At 37.7% G+C, this 14546-nt stretch overlaps 1 protein-coding gene across 1 annotated transcript; it reads left to right on the top strand.

Annotated features, from left to right (window-relative positions):
* The first annotated feature begins 9020 nt into the window (after nt 1-9020).
* On the top strand, nt 9021-12082 carry LOC116063894 (low affinity immunoglobulin epsilon Fc receptor-like). Its single transcript, XM_036006037.1, has 6 exons — nt 9021-9114; nt 9624-9737; nt 10806-11162; nt 11271-11437; nt 11569-11681; nt 11758-12082. The coding sequence occupies exons 1-6, from the start codon at nt 9042-9044 to the stop codon at nt 11891-11893; spliced, it is 960 nt and encodes a 319-aa protein (XP_035861930.1). The 5' UTR covers nt 9021-9041; the 3' UTR covers nt 11894-12082.
* Nucleotides 12083-14546: the final 2464 nt, after the last annotated feature.

Below are 14546 nucleotides of genomic sequence, written 5' to 3' on the forward strand. Positions count from 1 at the left end.
CTTTTTTCAAAGTTTTTGTTGCTTTCTTTTCGTATTTTTTGTCACATTTTGTGTTTTGTTTTTCAAAGATTTTGTCGCTTTTTGAAGTTTCTGTCTCTTTTTTTTCTCCGAGTTTTGTTGATGTTTTTGTCGCTTTCTTTAAATGGGCGCAATGTAGTTTTGGCAATTTCTTCGCTGTTTTCATGCTTTTTGCTGGCAGGTTTCTCTATAGAGCTCCCCCTACAGCTTCAGAATAGATATTTGGCAGCTCCTATGTTTACTTGTGTCTGAGTCCTCGCTCGGTCTGTCGTTTCCTCTTTCTCTGTTCCTCCGACAATGCTCTCCTAGCTTTCTGCTTTTTTTTTGCCGGCTCAGCCATGACGATAGCGTGCAAAAACTCCATCGCTACCTTGTTAGCCGGTTCCTGAATGGGTGTATGTGTGCAGTGCTGTGAAGCAATTCGTTACATCGCAAGACCTGATATCACGCGTTACTTCCTGACGCTGAGTCTGGCGGCTCGCTTGCCCAAAGTTGCAAGGGTGGTTTTACCGCTCACAGGCGCTAGGGGGGAGTGAGATGACCACCATTCAATTCGAAAAAGTCATAGAACCATTCCAATGACTCCGAAGCTGTTCAGTTAAGGTAAATTATGCTAAAAAAAAAACTGCATAGTTCCCCTTTAAATACATGCAGGCATGTCTCAACCCACCCAATGTTAAGCCCAAAGTTCCGCCCTTGTTGAGATGTGTAAATTCCAAATTTAAAATTGGGATGTGCTTGAGGTTCAGTCAAAGGTAGTGGAGAACATGAACGATTTGGTTTGGTAAAAGACAGTCAGATGTATTTTGATCCTAAACTAGGGATTTAAACTCGTATTTGTTGTAGAAACCTGACAAATGGTGTGATGTGTTTTTGTTAGGACTTCAACAACAGCATTCTGAATGAGCTGAAGTTGCCTGAGTTTTTTTTTACATTATCCTAACTTGCTGGAAATGAAACCGTTGTCAAGGACAAGTGAAACTAACCATCTAATTGAGAGAAAAGTAACCAACTAACCGATGACACAACATCAAAGCTTCTAACATCCTCTTGCTGAGCGTAAAGTTTGGCCACAGAAAAATTACAGTATCACATGGGGATTTATGGGGAACATTGATGAAATGCAATTAGAACAAATCATCGGCTCATCGGTTCTTCTAATGAACTGCAACAAAAACAACTGAAAATGAAGACATATTCATTATAATCATATGAAAGTTTAGCTTGACACAGACCTGCTTTCACGTTTTACAGGAAGCAAACATTATCCTGGGATTTCTGCTTGTGTTTTTGGAAACGATAGTCACTTAACAGTAAGTTGTTATAGCATAAGGGCGAGACCACTAGCGGCTCTTCAAGATTTTGGTCATGAGCTGTATGCTGTATGCCCACCTGTGCTCTGCTACATTTTGGGAAACTGCATTTAGTTAATGATTAAACCAAATAATAAGTGTCAACACCAAACGCCTCAGCAGGCTGGGGCACAACTTGCAGTATATGGAGAGCAAAGGGTGTGACCTCCCACACAGAAATGTTATCAGTTAGAATAAAATCGTCAGTAAAAAGCTCATTTCATTTATTATACAGGAAAGGATTAACAGTAACATTAAGTTACAGTTTAAATGGGCCTGAGTCAGTTTAAAAACTAGTTTCCAGCAAGTTCTGCCTGTTCTGCAGAAACATAGAACATAGAACACAGTTACGGCACATGAAGACAGAAACACTTGTACAGGACATTAGCATGGGCTAGACAGATACAGACAACTTAAAACAACAATACAGACAAGTCATAACTTCAAAAGGCCTTGCACTGTGATTGTGGGTACTCAGTGATGCCAGGTAAAGGTTTTAGCTCGACCTCCCCATCTCCATCTAGTGGGCATCTCTCAATAGTGCAACAGCCTTCCATCACCCAGTATTACAACGGGACAGATGCTTCTATTTTACATGCTTTGAATAATCAGCAAAAAAATGTCATAAAAGCTGCACAAAGGTATCAAATATCAACTGACATTGTCAACTGCTGTTGCAATAACTTTTTGTGTTTTTGTGCATGTATTACATCAGTTATTGTTGCTTAAAACATGTATTAGTTTCAAAAAAGGAAAGTTGGAAGACTAGATTTAAAGCCATAGTCATAATAACATATTTACCAGCTAAAGTGGCTTTGAGGTAGGTCTGCTACAGAGCTGTTGTTAAACTGTTATTATAACTTTTAGTTATAACTATAACTAGCAGACCAATGATATCACACCATCTGCAAACTTCCTCTATCTTTTGATAAAGAGACTCTACACCGACAAACAATGTTAAAGCTGTCATGAAGTTCTGCTTTTTTAAGTTACATACTCGTTCAAATTACTATTATTGTTTTAACAACAGGCAGTATATCTCGTGCAGTGTATGATGCTCTTTATGCTGTGGCTCCTGTTGCTAAAAATAGATATTTGGGGAAACACCGTACTCCGTACTCACCTCTGTGGTTTGGCATTTAGAAGGCCCACACTGAAGAATTGTAATCTTTTTAGGTGTAAAAGTGAGCAAAATAAAAAATAGAGTACCAAGTACCGGAGAATGATTTCACATTTTGGACTTCCTCTTTCAAAGCAGCCTTCATGATGTGACTTTAAAAAATATTATCTGGAACCAGAAAGCAGTACATACTGTACATTTTTATTAAACAGATGCAGTTATTGTATACAGAAAACAGAAGAAAGGTCAGGCAAGGGTCACCAAAATAAATGTCATTCATATTCTAGTGAGTGAATATGAAAATCCAGCCTGTCCTTTTTGAGAAACTGAATAAAGGGAAGTGTCATAAAGGTCACAGTTTGACCTATAGGTGGTGCTTTTAAATGACAAGTTCACCAAAAGCATTATCCATTTTGAAAGCATTGTGGTCAGGTAGTGGCCCTGGACCAGGATGGAGGATGGATTTTCACCCCTTATGTTTTTTTATTCCTTCTGGTTTAAGATCTAATTAGCAAAGTCATACTAATCACTCTCAGTGCAGACCTAAGAGCAATGACTGACAAACCAAAAAAATTGCAGACGCCAGATGGGGCGTGGGGGGGAATGACAAAGAAAAAAAGAGTCTAAAATTTCACAAGAGGAGAGATCAAAGTCAACATGTGCTCTGCAGGCACTCGTAAAGCCATTAGCTCTCTAACAAACCAGATAAAGCTTGGCTAAACAAAGCAGATGTGCGTTAAACACATATTGGACTGTGTTTTTAAAATAGATTTATACTGTATGAGCATTGTTGAGTACAAACTGTGAGCATTCTTTCTCACAGGAAATGTGTGATGCTGCAGCTCTATTACCCCACACAAGTTGCATCAGTCAAGTGTCAAAACCACCTGAGAGCCACTGTGGGGGAGTTCATCTGGTTATTGTGGGGACAGTATGAATTGTGTTACACCAAGCAAACATCCAAAGTCACATATTAGCAATCCTCCTGCTTCATGTGCATTGTTTGTAATATCGCCTTTTATTAGAAGATTGTATTTCCATACTACAAGGACACATTGTATTTGGTTTTGAAGTTCATATTCAGCCAGTCATAGATGCAAATGACTTTCTCAACCAAAAGCAGAAGTTGTACTTTTTCAGAGTGAAATACTTACAGAGTGCATTGTCTCCTATGACAATGCACTATGGCTTAATTTGAGCAGTACTTCTCTTTCTGCAAGTCAGACAGAACCCAACAGAGTGACTGTAACCATGGCGGAGGGGGAGGTCAACTACGCTTCGGTTGTATTCAAAAGTAAGAAACATCCTCTGCCTGAAGGCAAGTATAGTTTTTTTTTTTTTTTAAATACAATTGTAACAACATTGTATTGATTTCTAAACTATAATCTTGCAAAATTGTGTCCAACAGTGTATTAGGATCTCCTATTTGGTTTTCTACTTGGAGTATAATTTGGTATAATATTGTCTAAGTATATATATATTTTGGGTTCAACAGGCCAACAGCATTGTATGCAGTTTCTAATGCAGCTATAATTTAGGGGTATGGTGGCTAATTAGGGTAAACCTGTGTTTGTTTACTGTCTGAAATTCAAATCTAGATGAACAATGTTCTATTAATCAGTTAAGAATGACTTGCATTGAGGAAAGTTTGATAAAATTTTAATCATTTTGTAATTAATTAACTAATCCTGCAATTTCTGAACTCACGTTGGATTTAACACTCTTGTTGTCCTTGGGTCAAATTTGAGCCGTTTTCAAAGTTTTTTTTAATTTTAGAAAATATGGGATGTCGAAATAAGCACCGAAAATGTAAAAAAATAAAAAATAAAAAATAAAAACAGGACAAAAAGCGCCCAAAACATTGAAAAAGTGACAAAACGTTGGAAAAATGTGACAAAACGTCAAATAAAGCGATGTCAATTTTGAAAAACGGGACCCAAACGTTGCTAAAAAAAAAAAAAAGAATTAGAAAAAGACGGCTAAAACCTTGAGACAGGGACAACAAAAGTGTTTGTTTTCATGGTTGACAGGAAGACAACACAAGGGTTAAACTGTCTGCCTTTGGTTGAGTTTTGCCTGTTCACATTACGTGACCCACACTGGAGATTCCACCCAGACCACAGCTTCTTAAAACTGGTCAGGATAACATGTATTGAAATAGTTATTTGTAAAGTCTTTCCCTTTAAAAGACAGAGCTTCCCCTTTTATCTAGGTTTGGATATCTGACAATTACATCATCTTTGGTTTATCTTGTGCGCACAAGATTTAAAAAATATCACCTGATGGGACTTAAGGGTATATAAAAACTAACTTGAATAGAGTTCTCTTCATAATATGGTGTCTGTTTTCAGTCTTTAATTTTCATCTGTAGTCTCTGGGGAGGTTGACAAAAAAAAAAGGGTGAGGCTATTTGCACCCCTGGTACAATAAGCAGTGTATACTATTCGTACCCTGGTGCAATTAGAAATGAATGCTATTCGTACCCTGCCGGTGCACACAGCAATGTGTTCTATTAATACCCCGTCTGGTACAAATATCAATGTATGCTATTTGCACCCATGTGCATTTACAGTACCTTGGCATATATTTGCACACAGTTATCCATACTACTCATGTATTACACCTTTTTAGAATATTATCGCCCTGACATTCTTACCCTAACCATAACCAATCCCACTCCTCTTACCTAAACCTAACCAACCCAAACCAGAGCAGGCATATTCATGAGTCTTCCCCTACCACCCTGCAAAAACTTTTTTGCATTCGCGGGCCCTAACTTGCGCAATTGCATGCAAATTATCCAATCCAAAATGATAAAAAATAGATCACCTCAGCAGGGAATTGACCTCTAGACTCCCAGACCTAAGCTCAGTGTTCTCACCACTCTCCAAATCTTATCGAATGTTGTTCAACTGTTTACCACTTGGTGTCTTCAAGCCTCGGTTGCTAGGTAACCATACTGTATATAACAAATAGGTACTAACTAACAAACTAACGATTGTATGCTTTCACTGAAGACAGAGAGCGCAACTGTAGTATCCATTTTCCGCTAGAAATTCAATTGTTATAAACTTTAGAGACAAAACTTTCCTAATATGCCAGTTTCTGCAGTCATGGAAGATGAACGTCCGCCATGATTTCGGTGCAGCTGTGTGGCCTAGGCTATTTGTACCTGGGGTGCAAATAGACACTCCGAAAAAAAACCCACACAATTAATAGTACAAGTTCAATATAAAATAAATACTAAAATTTAATCATAGATTCTAAAATACATACAAATATAAAGCATTACACCCAACAGTATGCTATATTTCTAAGATAATTAACTTGTTACCACAAGTTATTATCATGTGCTTACGATTTAAAAAAAAATCACCTTATGGCACTTAAGGGCATCTGTACAAAACCAATCCTCATCAGGGTTTCAAATAATGGAATAAACTTTTAAAAGTCTTTGTCAATTCACCACTGCGAAGTACTTAACCAAGTTATTGTGTCCTTCAACTTTTCAGCTAAAATGGAGGAGGAAACCGTGTACGATGAAGTGAAGGTGCAAAGCCAGACAAACAAACCAACTGCTGACACAAACGGTAAGTTGTAAAATAAATGTACACAGCATTTAGGTATTAAAATGGGAATATTTCAAGTACTGCTAGTACAACTACCGCTACCTTACCATAGATAACTACCATTAAATGGGATCTAGTTGATGAGTCATGAATAACTGCTCAGCCTGTGAAAACGGTTGTATATCACAGTATATCCGCTCTGGAGGAGTTCTGTCAGTAACCCTGATGATGTCATCAGGACAATCTCTACTAGAATAGGTTTACATGCTTTGGTGTTCAAAAAACACATTATGTTGCTCATACTGCCCGTTGCTGCATCAACTCCACCTGAAACACTCTGGGTCCTATCTTGCATCCGGCCCAGCGCAGCGCGAAGCCCGACGCAAGTGTCTCTGCTAGTTTAAAACCGACAAAGTTGTCAATTTCCTGTCCAGCGCTCACGTTGTTTAAATAGCAAATGCAGCTGCGCCCATCTGTGCGCCCATGGGCGTGCTGGTCTTACAGGGAGGTGTGTTCAGGTGCATTCTTGGCGTATTGCTATCTTGAGGCGGCGGAAAGTGATCGCGCCATTGACCAACAAAAACCTGGTCTAAAGTCAATAGCGCAGCATTTCATTGTTATTTTAGCAGCGCATTAGTAAAATGTGCCTAGGCTCGTGCACAGTGTGCGCACACTATGCTTGTTACACACACATGCCAAAAAGATTAAAAATAAAATATTACAATGTGAAATAATATTATGATATGATCTGCTCGTGCGCTTTCACTTCACGCACGAGCAGATCAGTTTCTTCTCTACTTCCTGCTTAGCAAATCCGCCATCATAACAGCAATACACCAAGGTCCAAACTGGCCTGGCTTTTAAAGGGAATGGGAGATGACACTCTGATTGGTTTATTGCATGTTACGCCCAAAACACACTTATGAATTAATGAAGGCACTAAGTACAACCCTTTTGAATCATGAGCCCACGGACCCGCACGGACCCTTTTTTCCGCCGTTAAACTAGCAAAAGTGGATTCGTACACACCCTAAACGCACCTGCGCCAGGTGCTTCACGCCGTGTGCTTAGATCGTTAAAATAGGACCCTCTGTCTGAGCTCTTGGCCCCGCCCAGTCTGCTCCGAATGGACAGCTGGCCCACTCTGTTGTGATTGGTCAACCAAATTCAAACAAGTCACTGGGTGGGCTTTGCTTGCTCAGGCAGCACCTATGGGCAGCTTATATGAAAAAACTAGGCTGGCTTTCTCAATCAGGGAAATTCAAACAGGAATGTGGGCAAGGCATTTTCAGGCAGTTGAGAAAAACTGTTGTCTGTATGAGAGAAAGCTCCATTTGAAGTGAAATGTGTTTTTTGTACTTTAAACATCTATAACATTCACAAAATATATAAAACACACTAAAAGACGGGGAAAAAATCCCAAAAAGCTTAATAGGGAGGCTGCAAATTAGTAACAAAGTTTTACAGACTGGGGGTGTGGAGTTTGAAAGATATCGGCGTTTCCCAGGCAGAGAAGTTCAAGTGAAAAGCTGCCATCATATTGAATAGAGTCCAGTGTTTGGGGAGTAATTAGGGAATGTATTTTTTGAGTTAGCTCTTTTTTAAAATCTATCTTGGACGAATGCTTCAAGTCCAACTAATGTTACTCTTCTACACAAATACTACTGTTACTATCATTGATACTTCTACTATTACTACTTCTGCTCGTACTTTAAGCGCAATGACAAAAAGCATTTTTCTTATAGGAAACATAGGATGAACAATGTTCTGTTAATCAGTTAAGAATGACTTGCATTGAGGAAAGTTTGATAACATTTTAATCCTTTTGTCAACTAATCCTGCAATTTCTGAACTCCCGTTGGATTTAACCCTCATGTTGTCTTTGGGTCAAATTTGACCCGTTTTCAAAGTTTTTTTTAATATTAGAAAATATGGGATGTCGAAATAAGCACCGAAAATGTAAAAAAAAAAATAAAAAAAAATAAAAACAGGACAAAAAGTTGGGAAAAGCAACAAACGATGAAAAAACCCATCTAAAACACCTGGAAAAAAAACATCCAAAAAAGCGACCACAACATTGAAAAAGTGACAAAACGTTGGAAAAATGCGATGAAACGTCAAATAAAGTGATGTCAATTTTGAAAAACGGGACCCAAACGTTGAAAAAAAAAAGAAAAGCGGCTAAAACCTTGAGATAGGGACAACAAAAGTGTTTGTTTTCATGGTTGACAGGAAGACAACACAAGGGTTAAACTGTCTGCCTTTGGTTGAGTTTTGCCTGTTCACATTACGAGACCCACACTGGAGATTCCACCCAGACCACAGCTTCTTAAAACTGGTCAGGATAACATGTATTGAAATAGTTATTTGTAAAGTCTTTCCCTTTAAAAGACAGAGCTTCCCCTTTTATCTAGGTTTGGATATCTGACAATTACATCATCTTTGGTTTTCTTTGACAGTTCTCTGTGAGAAAAACCTTTTAATGACTTGTCATTCGAAAAAAAAAAAAGTTATCTTGTGCGCACAAGATTAAAAAAATATCACCTGATGGGACTTAAGGGTATATAAAAACTAACTTGAATAGAGTTCTCTTCATAATATGGTGTCTGTTCTTCTGATGTCTTTAATTTTCATCTGTAGTCTCTGGGGAGGTTGACAAAAAAAAACACATACAATTAATAGTACAAGTTCAATATAAAATAAATACTAAAATCTAATCATAGGTTCTAAAATACATACAAATATAAAGCATTACACCCAACAGTATGCTATATTTCTAAGATAATTAACTTGTTACCACAAATTATTATCATGTGCTTACAAGATTTAAAAAAAAATCACCTTATGGCACTTAAGGGCATCCGTACAAAACCAATCCTCATCAGGGTTTCAAATAATGGAATAAACTTTTAAAAGTCTTTGTCAATTCACCACTGCGAAGTACTTAACCAAGTTATTGTGTCCTTCAACTTTTCAGCTAAAATGGAGGAGGAAACCGTGTACGATGAAGTGAAGGTGCAAAGCCAGACAAACAAACCAACTGCTGACACAAACGGTAAGTTGTAAAATAAATGTACACAGCATTTAGGTATTAAAATGGGAATATTTCAAGTACTGCTAGTACAACTACCGCTACCTTACCATAGATAACTACCATTAAATGGGATCTAGTTGATGAGTCATGAATAACTGCTCAGCCTGTGAAAACGGTTGTATATCACAGTATATCCGCTCTGGAGGAGTTCTGTCAGTAACCCTGATGATGTCATCAGGACAATCTCTACTAGAATAGGTTTACATGCTTCGGTGTTCAAAAAACACTCTGGGCCCTATCTTGCATCCGGGCGCACGGACCCTTTTTTCCGCCTTTAAACTAGCAAAAGTGGATTCGTACACGCCCTAAACGCACTCTCTGTTTCCTCAGACAGTGTTTCCTTGTAGAGGAATAGCAACACAAAGAGGGCATTTTCTACTAAAAAGACTGTAACTTTGAAAGATACCGTCTTGATTCGGTTATCTCAGACTGCTAAAGCCGTCATATTTATTTGTATGCTTGTTGTTTAGTCTCAGCAGAATTCTTGCCAGACAAGAAAGCAAACAACAGACAGCAGCTGACCTGTTGTGTGGGGATCCTTTGTATCATTCTACTGTTGGGCATCATAGCAGTCGTCGTCTACTGTAAGTATACACAACAGGCAGTCCATGCGTTAACTCACACATGACACAAACCTTAAAGAATAATAGTATTAGTTTTCATCTGTAAGTCATGTATTTGCCACAGTCAGATTAGTATCTATTAGCAGTTTGTTTTATATCCTAAAAATGTCTGCCTCTTAGTTGTTTTCTAAATCTTTTTGAACAAAGTTATTTTCTGGGCAGAATGATCAATGTAGAAGTAAGTCATTCAAAAGACAGGGCTCTTGTTGCTGCAACTTTTTTTTTCAACAATGTGTAACCATGTATTCCATATTCAGCATTGGAGAGGCGCATTGTGATGCACAGAACAGCAAAATGAAGGAATCACAATTGTATTAGTTTATTTCCCCCAGTTCAATTCCACATTAGAATGAAGCACTTTATATGGTTTAGTCGATGGAATATATGAATCTGTATGAGACAGAAGCCACAATGAGTGAAAATACAGACATATATGCGTAAAGAAATGAAAGGATGAGTCAAGTGATATTCTGTATTTTTCTTCTTTGTCAACAAATCTCATGTTCAGTCCCAAACCAGGGGGACTGGTGTAGGTGTGTGTGTGTGTGTGTGTGTGTGTGTGTGTGTGTGTGTGTGTGTCCAACAAACAATTACATTTCATATAGAGTGCCAAATCATAACAGAAGTTATCTTAAGATACTATACAGGGAGTAGTTCTAGACCACAGTCTATAATTTAAGGGAATTTCCCCAGTGTGGGATCAATATCTTATCTTACAAAGATCCAACAATTCCCCCCAAGGGCAAGCATTTGGTGCAACAATCCTGTTTGAGTAATATTGATTTAAAACTACAGTGTTCTGCTGTTTTATGCAATGGCAAATCTTGAACGTCTTCAATAGGAACCAAAGAGGGCTGTGAAAGACGTACTAACTGTTGGTTTGAGTCTTTTCAAGGGATTTGTTGAAATCTTCAAAATGCTGGAAAACCTAAAGTGAGACAGACAAGACATAACTTTTAAAAAGTGGCATAATTACAAAACCAAAATTGCATTATCACTGTGATTAAGAAGTACATTTTTATTTTGCAGTTGCTACATTAAGTCATGAAAGTGAGCTGATGGCTGCCAATCATAACCTGACAAACCTGAACAACAAACTCAGCTTAGACAATGAAAAGTTGAGGAGGGACAACAACAATCTGACAGTCCAGTTGGGCAACCTGACACAAAACTATACTGTCTTAGAAAGTAAGATCACAAACCTGACTGCAGACGTCCAGAACCTGAATGTAGAGGTCCAGAACCTGACAACACGAAACCTGCAGCTGGAGACACAGAGGAAGAACTTAGCAGAACAAATAGAAAACATGAAGACAAACTGGAATAAACTCAACGTCAGCCGAGCTCAGTGGAGCATTGATGCCTACTGCCCCAAAACAAATAACGGTATGTTCAGATCCAATCAATTAGATCCAATAATAATAATAATAATAATAATAATAATAATATCACAATGCAGTAATGTTGTTTATTGGTTGGTCTCTGTTGTTTCAGGGAGACAGTGTAAAGCTTGTCTGATGAACTTTGAACTCAGCGGGTCTAACTGCTATGTGTTTTATAACGTTGCTCCTTCTGCTGATCGGAAAACCTGGGAAGAAGCTCGACAAGTATGCAGAGGAAAGAGTTCAGATTTGGTTGTTGTACATAGTCCAGAGGAAAAGGTAATGAGAAAACTGGGAATTTTATGACACAATTATTAAATTAAAATGTATTTTCTGTAGAGTTTGTGAATCTGACATTGTGTTTTTAAGTATAGTATTTAAATATCTGATAACTGTTTCTCTCTTGTCAGGATGCACTCAATAAATACAGCGTGGATAGTTCAGGAACTAATGGATACTGGTTTGGCCTGAGAGCTGAAGGTGGGAGATGGAAGTGGATTGATGGAAGTAATCTGACTGTAAGGTAAGAGACACATTCCTAAACACTCTGAATCATAAAATCTATCAGCCTTGATCTAAACATCATGTTCTTCCCTCAGCTACTGGACACCACAACCTCCTCCTACTGCTACTGATGGTCAGTGTGTAATGTCTGTCCAGAACGTAGGATGGAGATCAGTGAGCTGTACTGAGAAACAAAGATGGATCTGCGAAAAGAAGGCTTTATCTGTTTAAACACTGCAGTCAGACTCTACATGATAATATCAACTGGCTTATAAATATCAAACTATTAAGACTTCTACTTCACAATTTAAATGATTAGTTTTCAGAACTAAAAATGTACAGCGGTTTTATTTTTATAGAAAAAGAGAAAAGAAATATTTGCAGTGAATTATTTTGTAAAGCTGTTTGTGCGTCTCGGAAAAAAACAGACACTTAGATTTGAATACATTTAGATATTTGATTGTATGCTAATGTAAGTCTTTAAAAAAATAATGCACAGGGGTTGTATTTTTTATAGAAAAAAAGAAAAAATATATATATTTAGAATAAATTATTTTTAGAGCTGTTTGTGAAACAGACACTTAGATGTAATGTACAGTTGAATTATATATTTGATTATATAGGTATGCTAATGTAAGTCTGTGAAACATACAGTGACTAGACTGAAGGGGCACTGTTATCATTGATACCTGTTGAATGAGCTTTTGTTCTGCTTTGTTAGAGATGTGATGATTATAATTTGTATATCAGCAGATTGATGACAGGGACAGACAGACTGCTCAGTCTCCTGTTTCCTATGTATCATGTAACATCTATTGTTGCTACTCATTGGCCAAAATGGAGGCACTGCATCACTTGTTCTCAACAGAATTTTCCCAAAGTGTTTTTCTTAAGCATTTGATGCAAATAATGTTCATATCTAAAGTGTTTTTTCATTTATCTGTCTAGAAGTAAATTCATATTTGATTAAATTGAATAAAAACACTGCGACACATTGCTGTTATTGAGTTTTTTTTTTTTTTTTTTACATATGGCTAAATCCCCAAGTCAGAACAAACAACATACTGTAATTCAGGAAGTTACAACATCATTGAACATGTTGTGTGAGAGGCAGGTAGAAAACTAAAATGATAACTGAATACAAAAGGGAACAACAAGAAAGCAGAAGTCGACTAAAGACCATCACAGTGGAGCAGACAGCCTCATACAGGACTGCAGGAGAATTTTAAACATTTGTTCCACACTGGAACTTAAAAAAATATCCAAATGTGTGTGTGTGTTTTATCTACTATATGTAGCAGGATGTTTTCTACAGTTTTTGTGTGCTTTGCAATGTGAGATACTTTTAAATGCTTGACAACACTTTTTGAATTTTTCAAATTCCATCTTTTGCATTCTGTTGAACACATTGGGAATGATAAGATTTACAAAGGAAACAAAACGTACCGGACATCCAGCGGTATTTCCGGCGGCAACGGAGCAATCCTGGAAATGAAACGTCGTCGATGTAGACTTGTCCGGATGTAAAAAAGGCGTGAAGTACTTTAAGATAAAATGAAGTTTAAAATCTCATAAGAGGAAAGATCAAAGTCAAATTTTGCTCTGTAGGCACTCAGCTCTCTAACAAAGCTGAACCAGGGTCCAAATGTACTGAATATACACAGCTATGGTGGGCCTGATCACAGATAACAATGAGTATGTTTACATGCACACCAATATTCCACTAATTATTGATATGACAATATTCCGAATTTGATATAGGTCATGTAAACATAGGGATGCACCGAATCCAGGATTCGGGTTCGGATTCGGCCAAATATTGGGCTTTTTGACGGGGTTCAACCTTAGAACCTTAGAATTTTTTTCCTCCGAACCGAACCGAACCCTACACTTGCACTACGCGCTCTACGCTGGTCGACGTAATGACGCCACCGTTGATTACAGGAAGGTGTTTAACGTAGGTGGAGCGTTCAATGCAGTAGGCTGTGAGAAAGTGAAAATGGAACTCGTGAGCAGAAAAAGTGTCTGTCAGCTAGTGTTAATTTCGTCAGACGAGACTAAATATGTTCGTCAACAACCTTTTTTTCCCATGACTAAGACGAGACGATGCCGAGACTGCATCAATGTCCAAAAACACTAAAAAAGACTAAATTAACATGCATTATTGTTGACGAGACTAAAACGTTTTGCATAAAATAAAAACTAAAATACAATCTCTCTTCATTTTCGTCTACAATCATCTCTACTTTTTCATCATGAGATGAAAATTCCGGTATCTACCGTACCGAATAGCAACGCGGATTTCGGTGCCTCATTTCGGTGCCACTAAAATGCCTGCGCTTCTCTCTGATGCTCCAAAACGGACGTTACGGACAACCGAAGCATCGCTGCATGTGCCGCTAGTTAATGCTAAACTTGACAGCAGGTTATGTTAGCCTAGTGTTAGCTAGTAGCTGGATTAAACAGGGTAGGAATACTGACAGCTTAACGGTATTTAACTGTAAAGGATTCCAACAGCGGGACGTCCTACAGTCACCACCTGCTGTTGTCGGAAAAACAACACAGACGCACTTCACTTGAAACTGGTAAGCCTTGTGGTGCATTCAAAGTTATTGTAAAATACCCTTTTCCTATTTAGTGGATGTTCAGCAATTCACTGGTGAAATAAGTTATTGTTATAAGTTATTATTACATTATAAATAAATAATTTAATTTTGACCATATGGCCTTGGCAATAAACAAGCCGTTCTTTAATGTTAACAGTCGTTAATAGATATATTGAGTTTTCTTTTGACTAAAACTAGACTAAAATGATGAGACTTTTAGTCGACTAAAACTTGACTAACAAAAAAAGTTATGTGAATGACTAAATATGACTAAAACT

The sequence above is a fragment of the Sander lucioperca genome, chromosome 10 (assembly GCF_008315115.2).
Source record: "Sander lucioperca isolate FBNREF2018 chromosome 10, SLUC_FBN_1.2, whole genome shotgun sequence".
Taxonomy (NCBI): Eukaryota; Metazoa; Chordata; class Actinopteri; order Perciformes; family Percidae; genus Sander; species Sander lucioperca.

What these genes read in the sequence shown, in the direction of transcription:
- LOC116063894 (XM_036006037.1), top strand. Translation starts at nt 9,042, where the DNA reads ATGGAGGAGGAAACCGTGTACGATGAAGTGAAGGTGCAAAGCCAGACA. An exon ending in CATAGCAGTCGTCGTCTACT is followed by an intron (nt 9,738 to 10,805) that starts GTAAGTATACAC and finishes TTTATTTTGCAG; the next exon opens with TTGCTACATTAAGTCATGAA. An exon ending in GGAAGTAATCTGACTGTAAG is followed by an intron (nt 11,682 to 11,757) that starts GTAAGAGACACA and finishes TTCTTCCCTCAG; the next exon opens with CTACTGGACACCACAACCTC.